The sequence below is a fragment of the Ambystoma mexicanum genome, chromosome 11 (assembly GCF_040938575.1).
Source record: "Ambystoma mexicanum isolate Mex_15411 chromosome 11, UKY_AmexF1_1, whole genome shotgun sequence".
Lineage (NCBI taxonomy): Eukaryota > Metazoa > Chordata > Amphibia > Caudata > Ambystomatidae > Ambystoma > Ambystoma mexicanum.
This window is the reverse complement of record NC_090934.1, coordinates 817,594,095-817,609,433: the sequence shown is the minus strand read 5'-3', so window position 1 is coordinate 817,609,433 and position 15,339 is coordinate 817,594,095. Positions and strand designations below refer to the sequence as shown.

General features: G+C 45.0%; 1 protein-coding gene across 1 annotated transcript; it reads left to right on the top strand.

Annotated features, from left to right (window-relative positions):
- The first annotated feature begins 3,831 nt into the window (after positions 1–3,831).
- RPS13 (ribosomal protein S13) lies at positions 3,832–9,765 on the top strand. The gene is made up of 6 exons (XM_069623771.1): positions 3,832–3,973; positions 4,436–4,484; positions 6,595–6,673; positions 7,124–7,293; positions 9,157–9,257; positions 9,700–9,765. The coding sequence occupies exons 1-6, from the start codon at positions 3,951–3,953 to the stop codon at positions 9,731–9,733; spliced, it is 456 nt and encodes a 151-aa protein (XP_069479872.1). The 5' UTR covers positions 3,832–3,950; the 3' UTR covers positions 9,734–9,765.
- The last annotated feature ends 5,574 nt before the right edge of the window (positions 9,766–15,339 follow it).

The following is a 15,339-nucleotide window of genomic DNA, read 5'->3' as shown; positions in this document are numbered from 1 at the left end:
GGCACGCACTGACACTGAAGTGTGGATCGATTGGGGCTGGCTGGTGTTGTCTGCCCCGGCTATTACAGAAAAGAGGAGCGAGTGGGTCACTAAATCCTGAAGTTGTTCCCATCACAAGCACACACTGCCAAGCAGCAGCAGAATCAGCAAATACAAACAGTTGCTGCATCCTGCCCTCGCTGATTGGCCTTGTTTCAGGAAACCTGGCAGTAACTACAGCCTGCCGAGGCAAGCACACTTCTTTCCTCCTGCTTCCTCCCTCGCAGGTGAGGCCTATTGCTGCATAGGCATTTTATTTCTTATAAAATGGTATTGCGGAGATGACTGGGCCAACCAAGAACAGCTTCTGGAGGCCACAAAGCTAGACTCTTTTGTCAAGGCTCAAGTAGTCATGAAAAAGGAAGCGAGCATTGGTGGTGGACTCTCCTCAGGAGATCAAAAGGCCGGTTCTCGGAAGACCTGGGCATAGTGTCACCATCAACAGATCTTAGACAGTTGCATGTTCCAGCGGGGTTGGATTGGTCGGTCCATTGGCCGGGCCAAAATCACTTTGAGGGTGAGGCCCTGGGGGCCGGTACCACGCTTGGGCCGGTTTGGGGGTTACTACGCCCCCCAAGTTCCCACTCCCAAGCATATGGTTCGTCGTTCCCTCTTTTCTGGGCATGCACTGCTGACTTTATTTTAGTGCAAGAGTTTCATACATTTCACTGTTCGCTCAGACTTGTCTTATACTCTTCTTTGTCGTTGTGCTTCTTTTGTTTCGAATAGCAATCATGCTAGTCTAACGAGATAAACAAACACCTACACGAACACGCCTTGTGAATGATGGTGTGAAGGATGGATGCAGGCGCTGGACCAAAAGCTGAGCGAAGTCTGCACAGCAGCTGGCTTGGGAAAGCGACTCAGCAGCTACAGTAGAGACAGTCTCTGTGGGCAGTTGGCCCGTCTTCCGTATAATGCAAATACCCAGACTTGAAGAATGCATGCTTCACTTTCTTTGTTCCATTGGGGGTGACATGCTGTAGCATCAATTCATGGCCTTTAAAATACCCTGAACAGTGCAGATTCCGATCTCCTTTAACACAAACGCTGGGAAATGGCCATGACTAGCTAACGCCCCATTAATCAAAGCCAGTTCTCTAAAGAATGGTTCAAGTGTTGGGGAATCACCTGCTCACACTTTGTCGTGTGACCAACAAGTGCGCAAAAGATGTTTCAGAGCGTGGGGCTCTTGATGCCACCCGCTTCTGCATTTGATACACCAGCAGCTAAGCACACCCTGGGGAGGCAGTTCCTTCTGCATAGTCCATTTCTCTCCCAAGCTCGGGACAACGTTCTTTACCATAATAGAGAATGTGAAAAAGTGCAGGGCTGCAAGGCTGGGGGGTGAGGGTGGAGGGCAAAGCGCATTACGCTTGGGGTACACTGGAGATGCTTCCCCTGATACATGCAGTACTCCAAGTCCCTTGAAATGAAATTTGTCTATACACTGCACAATGTGCAAGGGCCGCTGTTATTCAAGCAGCACGCGACTAGTAATTTGCAAAAAGTAAACTTAACGAGTCCCAAGAAAGGTCATCTTCCACCCTTTAAGAATTTGATTGTTTTCGTTTTTATGTTGGGATGGTAGACATCGTTTTTCTTTGCGGTCTTACAGTTTCATGGTGCTGTAGGGAGATAAAATGGGTGATCACGAAGGAAACATTTAAGAATTTTGAGAGTTCACAAGTATGAGCGAAACAAACCCCAATACTCGAACTGTCATTTCTCTGCCGCGGTAATGCAATGCAGTGTGTTTCAATGTAAAGTCCACATTGTAATGTCATAATTTTAGAACGTCACCTCTCCAACATTAACAGTGGGAGCTATGTTGAATTGTACATGCATGTTAACTCTCTGCATATGTTTAAAGTAGACTTTACCACTCACATGAAGTAGTGATATTTTTTACGTGTGTCCCTCCTAAATATATTTAACTTCCCGTGAAATATTTGATGCAATACATCAAATACATATTGCATAAATGCATGTATTTTAATGCTGAGATAGACGGGCTTGTACAGCTATCGGTGGGTATGTTGCTGGTGCTTGTTCTTGGAGGTTTTAGTAACACTGTTCAAGAACAGTTCATCACCTTTTAAGAGTAGCTAAATGTTTGAGGTCATACGAATGACATTAGTGTAGATCTGAAATTGCTGATTCTCTGACCTGAGTCACAGCAGCAAACTGGTCATTGTTACTAAAAATGAAGAGCAAAAGCAGACTAACATAACCAGGCCTGTTCGGGTTTGACCCTCTTATTGCTGTTTTCTGAGGTTCATGAAATTCAGCAGATGCCAGCATTGACAATTTTGTTAACTCATAGTCCCCACTCCCGCTGCTCAGCACATGACACATGCATGAGATCACAGGTCGGGGCGTCCAGGCTTTAAGTGGGGTAAGAAATCGAGGTGGGGCCCTCATTTGGGGGCGTGGCTTGTGGGAGGGGCGTGGCCTAAAAAGTACGCAAATCGTAAGGTATACAAATATATATAAATGTTATATATTTGTGTGCGTACCTTACTATGGTTTGTGTACTATGCAAGGCATCTTTTCTAAACATAGAAATATGTAACATATTTCTATGTTTATAAAAGATGCCTTGCAAAGTACACAAACCATAGTAAGGTACGCACACAAATATATACCATTTATATATATTTGTGTGCATACCCTACGGTTTGCCTAGTTTTCAGGCCATCTTTTTTAAACATTTCAGGTTTATAAAAGATGGCTTTGAAAGTACACAATTCAAGCCATCTTTTATAAAGCTTTGACTAGGGACAAAATTGTCTGTCGGCAAAGCTTTATAAAAGATGGCTTGAAATGTATACTTTCAAAACCATCTTTTATAAACCTCGAAATATGTCGAGGAATCCCCAGGTTCGCCGAGGGTTAAAGATGCCTCGGCGACCTGGGGAAACAAAGGGACAGTAACTGCCTCTGGTGACCTCTCGCGCGAGGGGTCACCAGATGCAGTTACTATGACTGACGGAAGTGGCAGCCAGTCACAGCGTCGCTGTGGCTGGCTGCTACTTCTGTCAGCTTGCCTGACTTCATTGCAGGCGCATCTCCCGTCGCGGCTGCGGCCGCGACGGGATAATGCATCCCGCCAATGTTGCGGTAGGACGGGGGCCCCGGCAGGGCCCCGGCTCAGTCCCACTTTTTGGAGAATGTGGGGCCCGGCCCCGGCAGGCCCCGGCCCACTTTAAGCACTGGGGGTGCCAACGATGCTTCCCGCCTGGGGAGCAATCTGTTGTAAGACCGGCCCGGGCCACACCTACCAGACAAACTATAGCTGTGTGTGAGGAGGGAGATGTGTTGCATCCTCACACGTTACGTGGTGGAGGCTGGAATGTGAGTGATCATGCGAGTATGAGACACAGTGGGGCTGATGGTGGACACTAAGAAAGCAGTGGAGGTAAATAAATAGAACATACCTAGAACAGACGGTGTCATTTTTAGGTATTTTGTTAGTTTAAAAAAATGCAGCTTTGTCGTTAAAACAGGGGTGGCTTTTCATGCCTGCAAAGCTGCAACTTGGATAATGGAAAGCATGGACTATTAAAGACGTGCTGATTTCATTAACGAGCACTGCAGCTTTCGCGTTGCAAATACTGCAGCATCACCCTTTTTTCCCACATCTCACAGTTGTTTCTTCGTTTTCACACATTCAAAGGTTCCCGCCTGGGGGCATGCCCTTTGCCAGCTGTCACATCCACCGCCAATAGAAACCGTCGCTGTCTGGGCCAATGGGAGCCTGCGGTGTCTCGGCAGTAACGTTGCCGGCGAGAATCCTCCACAGGTTGTGCGTACTGCGTACATTGCGTGTGCGTGAACCGTCACTTCCGTTCCAGCGAGTGTTCATCCGGCGAAGTTTCTGCGGTCTCTCTTTTCCTCCCGCCGCCATCATGGGTCGCATGCATGCTCCCGGGTAAGCGGGGCGTGAACGTTGTGAATGTACCCAGAAAGAGCGGTAGGGCATCATCAGCAACTCTTCGAGACAAGGGTTTGCCGTGTTATATTGCGACTCCTCGGGAGTGCCGATATCATGTGCACTGCGACTATGAATATGCTGACCACCGTTCTCCATGCACGGACAGCTTACGCTTTTCCAAGGCGCCCGTCTAAACTCTCCTGCATAGTCACCGACCTCGACGTTTTGCACCGTCAGAGATCTCTGGAATTTTCCTTGGCTACGCCTTGTTTTATTTAACTTTCCGGCGCTCTTGTGTCCTTCCGTTCGTAATTCGGGGGAGGGTCGCTCTATACATTCCAAAAGTCTAGAACATAACTGAAGAAGTGGCTCCTTTCTCTCATTCTACGTTAATAAAAAAAAAAACTCCTCTCACGCGTCAATGTAACTACATCGTTGTCACTGTCTTTTTGCTTACAGAAAGGGCCTGTCCCAGTCTGCGCTTCCATACAGACGAAGTGTGCCAACTGTAAGTAATGAACGCTTATTCTTGTAGTCGTGGTGTTAACATTGTTAAACTTTCCCTGAGTTGTATGAAAAGTGAGTGGCCTCTATGGAGGGGAGGTGTATTGAAGGCGCGCCATTGCAGCTGTCCGTGTATAGATTGAGAGGCTTTCCGTCTGCAGTTACACAAATGACATTCTTGGAGCATAACTCCCATGTTGCCATGTGTTAGGTTCTGTTCACGTGCGGTACACAGCAAATATTGTTCTGACACCATTGGGGGACCCTATTGGGCTGGATATTAAAACAAGCAGGTTAATAGTAATAGTGCTGAGTGTAGGATTAACTGGTTATTTCTGTACGTTTTTGTGTAACTAAGCTTTGAATTATCTTATGCTCTGCGCCCTGATACCTGTGGGTCTGCAAATAAAAAATTACAACTAAGCCTCCTGGAGCGTTGTTCCTGTTATCCAGCTTTTTAAAAGCTAGAATGGGTAATGTTACAGTGGATGTTGCAGGTAAATTTAGCATTTCATTTCATCAAGCTACTATATTTGGCACCACTCGGGACATTATCAGTTCTTGGCTCAATTTAGGCAGCGTGGAGCCTGATCGCCATGAGTAATTTGTGATGCTGCTCACGTGGAACCCATCACAAATTCAATTAAACAAAACGATCAAATTACATCCCAAAAAGTGTATACATAACAAATGGCAAAGTTCATAAGGTGGGTTGGGGGGGGCGCAAAGTGCAGTTACAGTCCAAGGATTCTAATTAAATTACTGGATTACTATAATTAGTTATTCAGTAGTCTTTCCTGGCTAGTTGGTAGTGGATTCACAGTATGCTCATATCATTTAGGGGCAATGGCATCTACCGTGTCGAATGAATGGCCATAATTTGAGTAAGGAACAGTGGGCCTGATTGGTTTGGCTTCTGGGAATTTGTGTCGCAGATATCACAATTGGGCTCAAAGTAATTTTTTCAAACATTGTTTACACATAAATATGGACTGAACCCACTAGTTATTTGTATTCATAACCGGAGGGGGGTGGGTTGGGCCGACGAAATGGCATGTCTTTATTAGCCTGAAAAGCATACACGCGAGGAGCTAAGCAATGGCTGTGCAAAATAACACAATTGGGAGTTTACTCGTTATATATTTCCCCCTGAAGTTGTTTGAAGGTCTACAAAGCTGTCGCACCATTACTGGGAGCAGTTTTTAAGCTGAACCTTCTGACTCCCACGCACTCGTATGTAGTTTCACGTTCCAAGCATGCTATTCAGTTGAATAACCTTGCTGCTTCTAGGCGCAGCAACTGTTTTCAAAGTCACATAGAATTGAATCTTGGTTATAATTGGAAGAATCAATGGCAGGTGGCAATGTAGCAGAAAGCCAGAATATGTTGAAACGATTAGATTTTAAGGGAGGGTTGGGACAATTACGGTGGCGCTATGACGGATCGTGCATTTCTTGGGTACTGTGCGTGGGGGTCTGTCCAAAGGTAGCATTGTTTGAGGGTGTTGGCCGTGTTTGATAGGTATATTGTAGAGGCTTTAAGTATCTAATGTTAAATCACTGTGGTTTAGTTGGTATACTTACAACGCACCACAGTGATATGTTCTAAAGTGGAGCTTTACTCTTTGGAACCAGTAGAGCTGCTCGCTGTGACGTAGAGAACACCCTCAGCCCCCCCATCCCCCTTTGAGCAAATGGTTGATATTATGTAATGTTCAGATATAACGTGTATTGCAATGATGGTGCTAACACGTATAAGTGTGGGGAAGGCGATGTGACATGATTACTAGGCACTGGGAACACCAACTGATTGAAAGACTGATGTCCTATATGGTGCTGGGCAGAGTTTGATCGGTGTACAAAAGTTTTAAGTGATTAACGTACACTTTCTCATGCATGAAGGAGACGTTGGTTTTGTCCACTACCAGCCATAGTGCTTTGACCATGTCACCCGTTACACCAGACCTCGTTGCATACAGTGAACTTCACTCTGCGTATGGTTGTCCTAACCATAACTGTTCGGCTAGTTTTGCCCAAGTTCCTATAATCGTGTTTTCAAGAGTTCTTGATTATGTCTTGCACATTGCACGTCATTTTGTAAATTTGTTTTTGTAGTGGTTGAAACTTACTTCCGATGATGTCAAAGAACAGATTTTCAAGCTGGCAAAAAAGGGCCTGACTCCATCTCAAATAGGTGAGTGATTTATTATTTGTTTCCGCACACAACGTTTACTGCTGTTTCTCCATGTGTGTTGTACTAAGTAGTAATTCAAGTAATGAAACTGGGTGCGGGGAGGAGTTTAGTATTTGGAATATTTTATTTGGCGAAGTGCATGAAGTTGAAAGGGAAAATGACTTCTTAAGAAGCCGAACTTAACCTGAGCTATGAGTAGGTTTGTCATATTTTCTCCAATTGTTGGTCAGCATGCCCGTTTCCTTTTGTGAATGGGGTTCTGCCGGGAGATGGGGGCTGGCTGGGTGGCAAGCAGTGCACACAGCGTTCAGGTTTATCACCGGAGTTCGCATCAGCAGATCTCCTTTGGATCAGGACTAGATCTGCTGATGTAAACTCCCGTTGAGCTGATGCCTTCTGTTAACAAACCGTAGTTGGGTTTTAGGCCTTACATTTTTTTTTCTTCCCTAGGTGTAATTCTGAGGGATTCCCATGGTGTTGCTCAGGTTCGCTTTGTTACTGGCAACAAAATCCTGCGAATACTCAAATCCAAAGGTCTTGCCCCAGACCTTCCTGAAGATTTGTATCACTTGATCAAGAAGGCTGTTGCTGTTCGCAAACATCTTGAGAGAAACCGCAAGGTATTGCATGATAAAATACAACTACAAAATATTTGGTAACATGATCCTATCTAGAGAAATTAGAAGAATTTTTAGTGCTTACCCCTTAACGGTGGTTTAATAAAAAAAATACTTTTATTTTGAGTGAACGTGTCTAGTTTTTGTCATGCATACTTTAGGGCGGCCACTCGCCCATCTTTCCTCATCGCTGCACTTGTGCTGGAATTGATGGGGCTGTCCTGTGGTCTGGTATGCACATTAAATTGCATTTTTCATTGCATCATGCTCTAAGCATAAATGGCAACTTGCGAGCTACTACTAACCAGGCATAAAGTAACTTGCCGCCAAAATTCTCCCCATGCATGCGACTCAATTTCCTACTCGCCAATATTCCGTTATCACCTACCAGTGGCGAGTTCAAATTGAGGTACATCTTCCCACCCCTTAATACCCCTTTCCAAACAGTTATTTTTTGCTAATCCTCATCAAATAGTCAAACAATATTGCCATCTGTTACTGATTACCGGTACTATTGCTTCAATGGGGTTATTTTAACACAATTTTGTATTAACCCATTTGGGCCATTTAAACTCTGCTCAGCTGCTCTTGTGAGTTTCTGGCTATCCACATGCCCAGTTCCCAGGGTCAGCTGGCTGTCCTTCTCTTCCTTGGTCCGACCACAGCAGAGCTATTGGGGACACATTAGCCTGCGGGGACACGTCCCGGCCTCTGCACTCCTGGTCTCTGCTTCAAGCTTACCTGTTCCTCCTGGGGGGGTCTGACAGTATTGTCCTTTCCTTTTAATTGCCAGTAGCTGGATGCCTTGCTTGAGGCAACCAGGCCTCTCCCTCTGGTTCTGCAGGGCCTTCACTATGGCTCTGCAGCTCTTCTTCGTCCCGTCCCAGTACTTGAAGGAAGAGTGGAATCCTCAAGGGACGTGCACCCATGTCCCAGTATTTTCTATGCTAGCAGTCAGACGAAAAAACATCACTAGAGAATGTAGGTCGGAGTGGCTTAGGAAGGTGTAAGTGGACTATATGAAAGTGTTCTCCCAGCCTGGCACTAATTCCATAGGGTCTTTCCCTCCCTCCCACTCCCCCCCCCCCCCCCCGTGACTACCACCCCAAGGGGGCGGGGGGAGAACTATCGGGTAGCATCCTCCTCCCTGCCCTCATGGGAAGGGGCTCCCCCCTAGAAGTGGCGTTTGGGGATTCATTACACATGCCACTAAATATTTTAAGGAGTGATGTTTGACTAGCTCAGTCGAGTTGGGTACAGCGTAAAACCTGTTATCACTACTGCCCTGTCTTAGAGGTGTGATAAAAGGATATCTTCAGATTTGACCGACCTCTGCCGCAGTGTCGACTCTTGTGGCGTTTTTTTATGGTGCAGAATCATTTTATTAACAGCTAGTGTACATAACAGTTCTGGATGAACAGCACTGTAATGTGCTGCTGATGAGCAGTCTGGAACTGGTACTTAACAAGGTACAATGTTGTTGCGGGTACCATGTGATTTGAATTATATCTTGGAATTATCATTTTTGGAGAAACCGATCTGAAACTTTAAAAAAAAATCCTTTAATCACTATTTACATTAACTTCCCATGAGTTGAAGTTCTCGTATGGGCAGGATATGTCTTGTAGTTAAATGATGTATCCACAGTTCCATCCAATGCCAAACGTTGCCATCAAAATCCAGGAGATTTTGCCATTTACGTAGTACTGCAGGAGCCAGTATCAGCTGTTAGGATCCTTCTGTGCAATCTTAAATAAGAAGTCGGCTGTAGGAGAGGGCCGGGTAGCATCCTTTTAATCGTAGCCCGACTGACAGACAAGAGAATCTGGCTGGTGGTTTCTAATTTTCAGTACTTTTGTCTTTCAGGATAAAGATGCTAAATTCCGTCTCATTCTGATCGAAAGCAGAATTCACAGGCTGGCTCGCTATTATAAGACCAGGAGAGTGCTTCCCCCAAACTGGAAGTAGTGAGTATTATGCCACCATTTTTGTATAATTGTATGAAGTGTATGAATGCTACATTTTTTTGCAAATGTTGGCTTCCATGTCCCATCAAAATGCTGCTAATCATAATTTTGGGAATGGCCTTCAAGCATTCCTGAGTATTGTCGAAAAAACGGTTTCTGCCAATTATCAGTTACTTCTGATTTTTGCCTTACAGTTCTACGTATTGGGAAATAAGCTTGCATACTTAGTGAATGGCATGAGCTATTATTTCTCATAGGCACTCGACATTTCCCCCAAAGGAATGATTTTCGATTTCAGGATTAATTTTAAGAGCTTTTCGTACTATTTATTATGCATCATGTTTGGCCTTGATGGTTTGCGAGTTACGAATTATTATTCAACTTGTAAGCAGGTGAAATCCATGACATGGTTTATTCCAACTACTGTTTCTTTTTCTTTCAGTGAATCCTCAACCGCTTCAGCTCTGGTAGCATAAAACCGGTTTTGAATAAACTTAGTTGAACCACACTATGCACTTGTTTTGTGTTTGTTTCGCGGGAGGCTATTTACTAAATTTGCAACTGCATGCTTCTAAGCTTACGTTTGTTCTTTTTAAAATCGGGCAAAAGCAATTATTTTTGTATTTACATGGCTATGCCACTGTTAAAATGCACTCTTTACAGATGGTTTAACATAAATACTATGGATTTTGATGCAGCGCTTTTTCTACACATTCTGATGGGGTGGGGGGGGAAGCAGAGGGGTGATTGGACACAAGCCTTTGGTGCCAGGTGACAGTTAAAGAGACTGACTAGCACCAGTCTGGTTTGTCTCATGGAGTCCTCATTGAGGCGCTCTTGCAAGAAAGTCTTAGTTTCAGGAACACTTCATGGGTTACAATGAGCCATAAAGGCATAATATAGTCCGACATGGGTGGTTACCGGTTAGAGTATCCTAATTGAATGCTCACCTCAGAGTGGCACCGTTATTTAAACAGCCAGGTTTTTATCACTTTCCGCAAAGCTGGAGTGAGTCCATGCTTCAGAGGTGTGGAGGAAGGGAGTTGGTGCGTCGCCCCCATGACATGGAAGCTGGAGCCTCCTGCCCAAAACCCGGTGTGACTTGGGAATGGTGATGCGGTTGGTGTATGCAGTTCCAATGTGTTTGTCTGAGATGGGTTTGGAGATTCTCTTAGATTGGGGGGGGGGCGAGCGTAATAAGTGTGGTGTGATTGAGCAGGGTAAGTCGGTCTGTTCCTCGGTAAGGGGCAAAACATTGTGGAGAGGGAAAGTGAGCCATTGGATGGGCTGTGGATGAATGTGGTGAAAGATTCACAGAGAAGATTAACTTTGGAAATAAAATGGCATGATCAGAAACTGAAGGGGAAGAGTCGAGTGGGCTAGGAGGAGGGTTGTAAAGGACTAGGAACTTGAAAGGAGGGGAGATGCATCAGGAGGAGCACATGGAGGGAGTGATCTTGGTTGAGGTGGTTTGAGAGTGGGATTGAGTAGGTGTAATAGAACCAAGTAGCAGCGTTGGCACTGAGTAGTCAACCAAAGAAGGGTGAAATTAAATACCAGTTGCTGCCCTATAGTTAAAGTGAGCCTGGGTTGGATAAATCTAATAAATGAATCTAAAAAAAGCTGGTGTGTGCCAGATTTGGCTGAAATGTTGCAGAAAATGTTTTGTTCGTCTGTCCCCCCCCTTCCCCACCTACGATTGAAAAGTTTGGGACAGTTATACTTTTAAGGAAATCGGCACTTTAGGCATAGTCCCTTCATTTTTCCATACACACCCATCAATTCTTGCTCCAACGCACTGTCAAATCTGCTGGATAGATTAGGATTTGCTTGGGCATAAAGCATTGACTTGAGATCCTTCTGTGGCTATCATAGCTGCATCTACCAAGGCACATTGAGAATATGTGTTTATGTAACTGCTGCTAGAAGGAGATATATACTCTGAAGACTCGAACATTTGCCAAATACCCTCTGGTGTAACTGCAGCTATACGACATTTCAACTGAAATTTTTTGTTCTAGGGGCCAATGAAAGTGCAGGCTATGGGGGTGTGGGCAGCAGGTACACATGAGGGGCACTGGGGAATGGCTGGATTTTTTTCTGCCGTTCCCCATAACTGCAGGTATGACTTAACTGAGGTTATATGTAGTTAATTATAATGGAACTGTGATTATAGAAACTTATTGCAAGAATTGTATATCTACAGCAATGTACTGCTAAAATGTACAGAGGGCACGGGTGTGTTGTGGGAGTGGGGAAAAACAATGGTGTGACAAACTTCGATTCAAGGAAACATCTAGATGAGTGCAGTTAATCTGAGGAAACTTCTTGCAACAAAACCCTTGAATTCGGTGCATTGGCAAACTCTGAGCCGGCTTAACTTAGTGCGTTCCTGTTGCAAAGCCCAACCTAAATATAGAGGAATTTACAATGCCATACTAAACTGCTCTATGGGGAGATCAACGGGTCAGTTAAGTCGTTTGGAGTATCCCAATGCGCTGAATTTCAAAGATTCTGTTGCGCCAAGTTAACTGCGCTTCAACTAAAAAATGTTCCTTGAGTTATATATCGATGCATGTTCAACAGCCAAAACCATTGGACGGAATTGGACCATGTACAAACCAACACAAATCGTTGGCTTGTTTTCTGTTGGGTTTGGGGTTGTGTCCAGTAGTTTATTTGAAGGGGGTGGCCCATCTCCCAAAACTATAGCTATACCTCCCGTGGTGCACTGCACGGAAAGGCAAACCAGCAGTCCTCCTCCCCCCCAAAAATTCTATTGATAACTTTTTACATGCAGGATAGAATTGTATGAAATGTTCCAAGTTTACGGCTCCACCTTCAAATCTTGGGAACAATGCATCATGCCCCCACCACAGAACTGGGTAGTTTAGGATCAATGTCAAAAAATAGTGGAGAAGCAATTTGGCTTCTGTCCTCGATGGGGAACGAGGGGCGGGTGCAGTCCTGGATAGTGAATGCTTGCACATCTATTTGAGTGGCGGGAGTACTGTTGACGGCAGGTAGGTCGGAGAACAAACGTGCCAGATCTGCTGCCATTCGTGAACATGTTACGTTAGTTGGGCTTTATATAGCACCTTCTGTATCATTGGTATGATCTCAAAGCGCTGGTAGGTTGAACGCCCTCTGGAACCGTCCAAGTCAGTCATATAGTGCGTGGGGGCACCAGATGTGTGCAGCTGGTGTGGTAGTTGCATGATAGCTGCTTCTTAGCGGTAGGTGTGGTGGTGAAGAAATCAGTTGGATGAGTTCTGGCTCCGTTGGGCCTGAGGAGATGCATAAACTAGCAGTATGTTGAGCTAGCTGTGTTTTAATTAGGATGAGTAGTTTGTGGGGTCATGAACAGCTATACCAAATGTGTCATCGTATACCTGTGTTCTAGTTGCGTGATTGTGTATAGGAGAGATTAAGCATAGTAGTGGGACATGGCGGTTTATCAGTAATGCGCCGTTGACAAAGCACTAGATCCGTACCACTTTATCCGTTTTATTTACTCTTATTTGTTCTGTCTACTGGTCTTTAAATTTGTTCTATCGGGTCTCATTGCTCTATTTTATTTAACATTAGGTTTCTGGTTTATTCCGTTTGTTCTAGGTGTTTGTTCTTTAAGGGAAGAGCCACGTTTTAATTAGTTTGCGGAAGGACATGTCTTCGGTTTGTCCAATGTGGGGTGCAAGCGAGTTCAACAGTGGGGGCCAAGGCTGAGAGTGATGATCCTCGTAACTAGACTGAGTTGGTTTTTGGTATCACTAGGAGGGGGGCAGAGCTTGATCTTAGAGTGCACAGTGGGTGGTGGGGTTTTAGCTTGTCCTGTAGGTATAAAGGTCCGGTTTTATTAAGTTATTTAAGACTAAAATGAATTGGTCTCGGCAGTCAAGTGGAACCCCTCTATGTATGAAGGGAATTTCAGGGCAAATTGAGTAAATGGCACCAAATTTCCAGTACTTGATGGGAGGAAAACAAGATCTCTTATCCATTCACGTAATAGTTTTTAATACAAATTTGGCAACTCTTGCCATTCATCTAAAGTCCACAGGGTCATGAACTTAATATAAAATTATACTTCTTAATTAGTAAGTGCACACTTCAATAGGGCCTTTGGGGCCTTTAGTCATTAATACATGATCACGTGGATCACTTATTTGGAAGCACTGCATTGTAGTATAAATGGGATGCATTCCAGTTGTGGTGCTTACTGTGGCAAGGAGAGCCACCATCCTCCTTTCTGGATATCTGGTTATGCAGAATCCACTGTCTTTCGTTGTGGAGTCTTCTCAAAGTGCAGTGCTGTCCAAGTAACCCTTCTCCTGCATGGGGACTTTCGGTGCCTGCTAGCCCAGTGAACATACTTGAGCAAACTCTTAAGTCACACTGTTCATAAGGGCCCACATACTGCAACAGTTCAAACTGCCCTATTTTTCTAGGTTATCCTTTTTTTTTTTTTTTTAAAGGGGTAAGCCAAGACTATTGCATTAGAGTATAGCTAGGGATAAATGGTATAGGGGAGGTGCAAAGCTTGGAGGTACTTGGTTATTTACAACACATGGCCTTGGTAAACGCTGGCTCTAATTGGAGCTGTGAACGAACTACTGGTTAAAATGTCTTAAGGTCTGCCATCAGCTAATCTATAATCACTATGCATGTCCTTCGCCGCCACCCTGTTATTTCCAAAGCCAGCCGTTTTGGCTTCTATTTAAGTATTCAGCATTTTCCGGGCACTGCTATTAATGGTCCAGGTACTCGCACCATTTTGAAGCTGCTACCATCCGTGGCCAGTTAACACTACAGCAGTGCTTGGCAAGCACCTTTCCCATGCCTACACAGAAGTCATTACTGTTAGCATTTGTTTTTCATGGATTCACTTCTACTCAAGTGTTCCCATCCTGTCCTACCACCTCAGGTGAAGCTCTCTAAAAACGTATTCTCGTTCTTTTCCCCTCGTTCAAGACATTGAGCGAGTATTGCTGAACCCTGTGCATGCACCCTCATACGTGATCAGTCTTTCGCTTGCTCTCCATAAAAATTCAACATCCTCCCTTGATCCAGCTTTGCTGGACCCTGCAAACTCGAACACCCCCCTCCTAGATGCACAAGGCTGCATTAAAGAGCTACACTTCAATCTTGGAGCCAAAGAAGCTGTGCTCCACTAAAAGAAAAGGAAGACCAGTGGTATGCATTTTGCCACTATGGGAAAATCGGGCCCTGAGGGCAAGCACCAAGAGGGTGCTCTGACTACGGACCCCCAAAGACTGCAGGGTGCCTGTTGTCAACACTGCCTAAAGTAGAGGCAGTAATGCTGGCAGAGCTCGAGTTCTCCAGTTGATGAACCACAGACAGGGCTTTTGGTTCACATTAATGGAATGGATACCTTAAAGCAGTGGTCTTCAAACTTTTTTGGCCTGGGCCCCCCTGAGCAAAGTTTGGGCAGGCCAGGCAAGTGGACGCCACAGGCATGATTTTCATCATCACTCCAGCAAACAGCCGTTAGCATCACCAGGCATGCAATGGAGTGCAGAGACACTTGTCTGGGCAATAGAAGTCAACGTTGGATGAGGAATCAGGCCTACCAACCTCTACATCCCCAACCTGCACGACATCAAATCACACACACAGAATGGAACCAGAGCGCACAGTGTCCTGGGTGGCTAAATCTGTGACCTTAGTAAAAGCAACAGAATGTGCAACACAGGCAACGCTTGCATATGTGCCAGGTCCACACAGCTGTGTACATGCAATCACAGACGCAGTGCACACACCAGCACATGCATCCCAAACATCAGAAAACATGAACCATATGTACCACAAAGTACCAGCCTGCAGTCACAATGCATGAAATACATGATCTCAGCAAAGGAAATCATGAGTCATGATGCCCTTTCAGAGCTAAATCCATCGGCTTAACATCAAAATCTCAGTCACTGCACTCAGTCCACAGGTACAGCACAGATCAGTATGACAGTCATGTCACCTTAAGGGACACCTCCAAGTACAATGTTTGTTTATTTGGTAATGCGCACCAAACCCTTGGTTAGCCGGGTGCAGCAGTGTGCAAGAAATCTTA

Bases quoted from the DNA above. Each gene is read 5' to 3' on its own strand.
- RPS13 (XM_069623771.1), top strand. From the start codon at position 3,951: ATGGGTCGCATGCATGCTCCCGG. The intron at 7,294-9,156 runs GTATTGCATGAT...TTTGTCTTTCAG, and splicing joins ATCTTGAGAGAAACCGCAAG to GATAAAGATGCTAAATTCCG. The intron at 9,258-9,699 runs GTGAGTATTATG...TTTTTCTTTCAG, and splicing joins CTTCCCCCAAACTGGAAGTA to TGAATCCTCAACCGCTTCAG.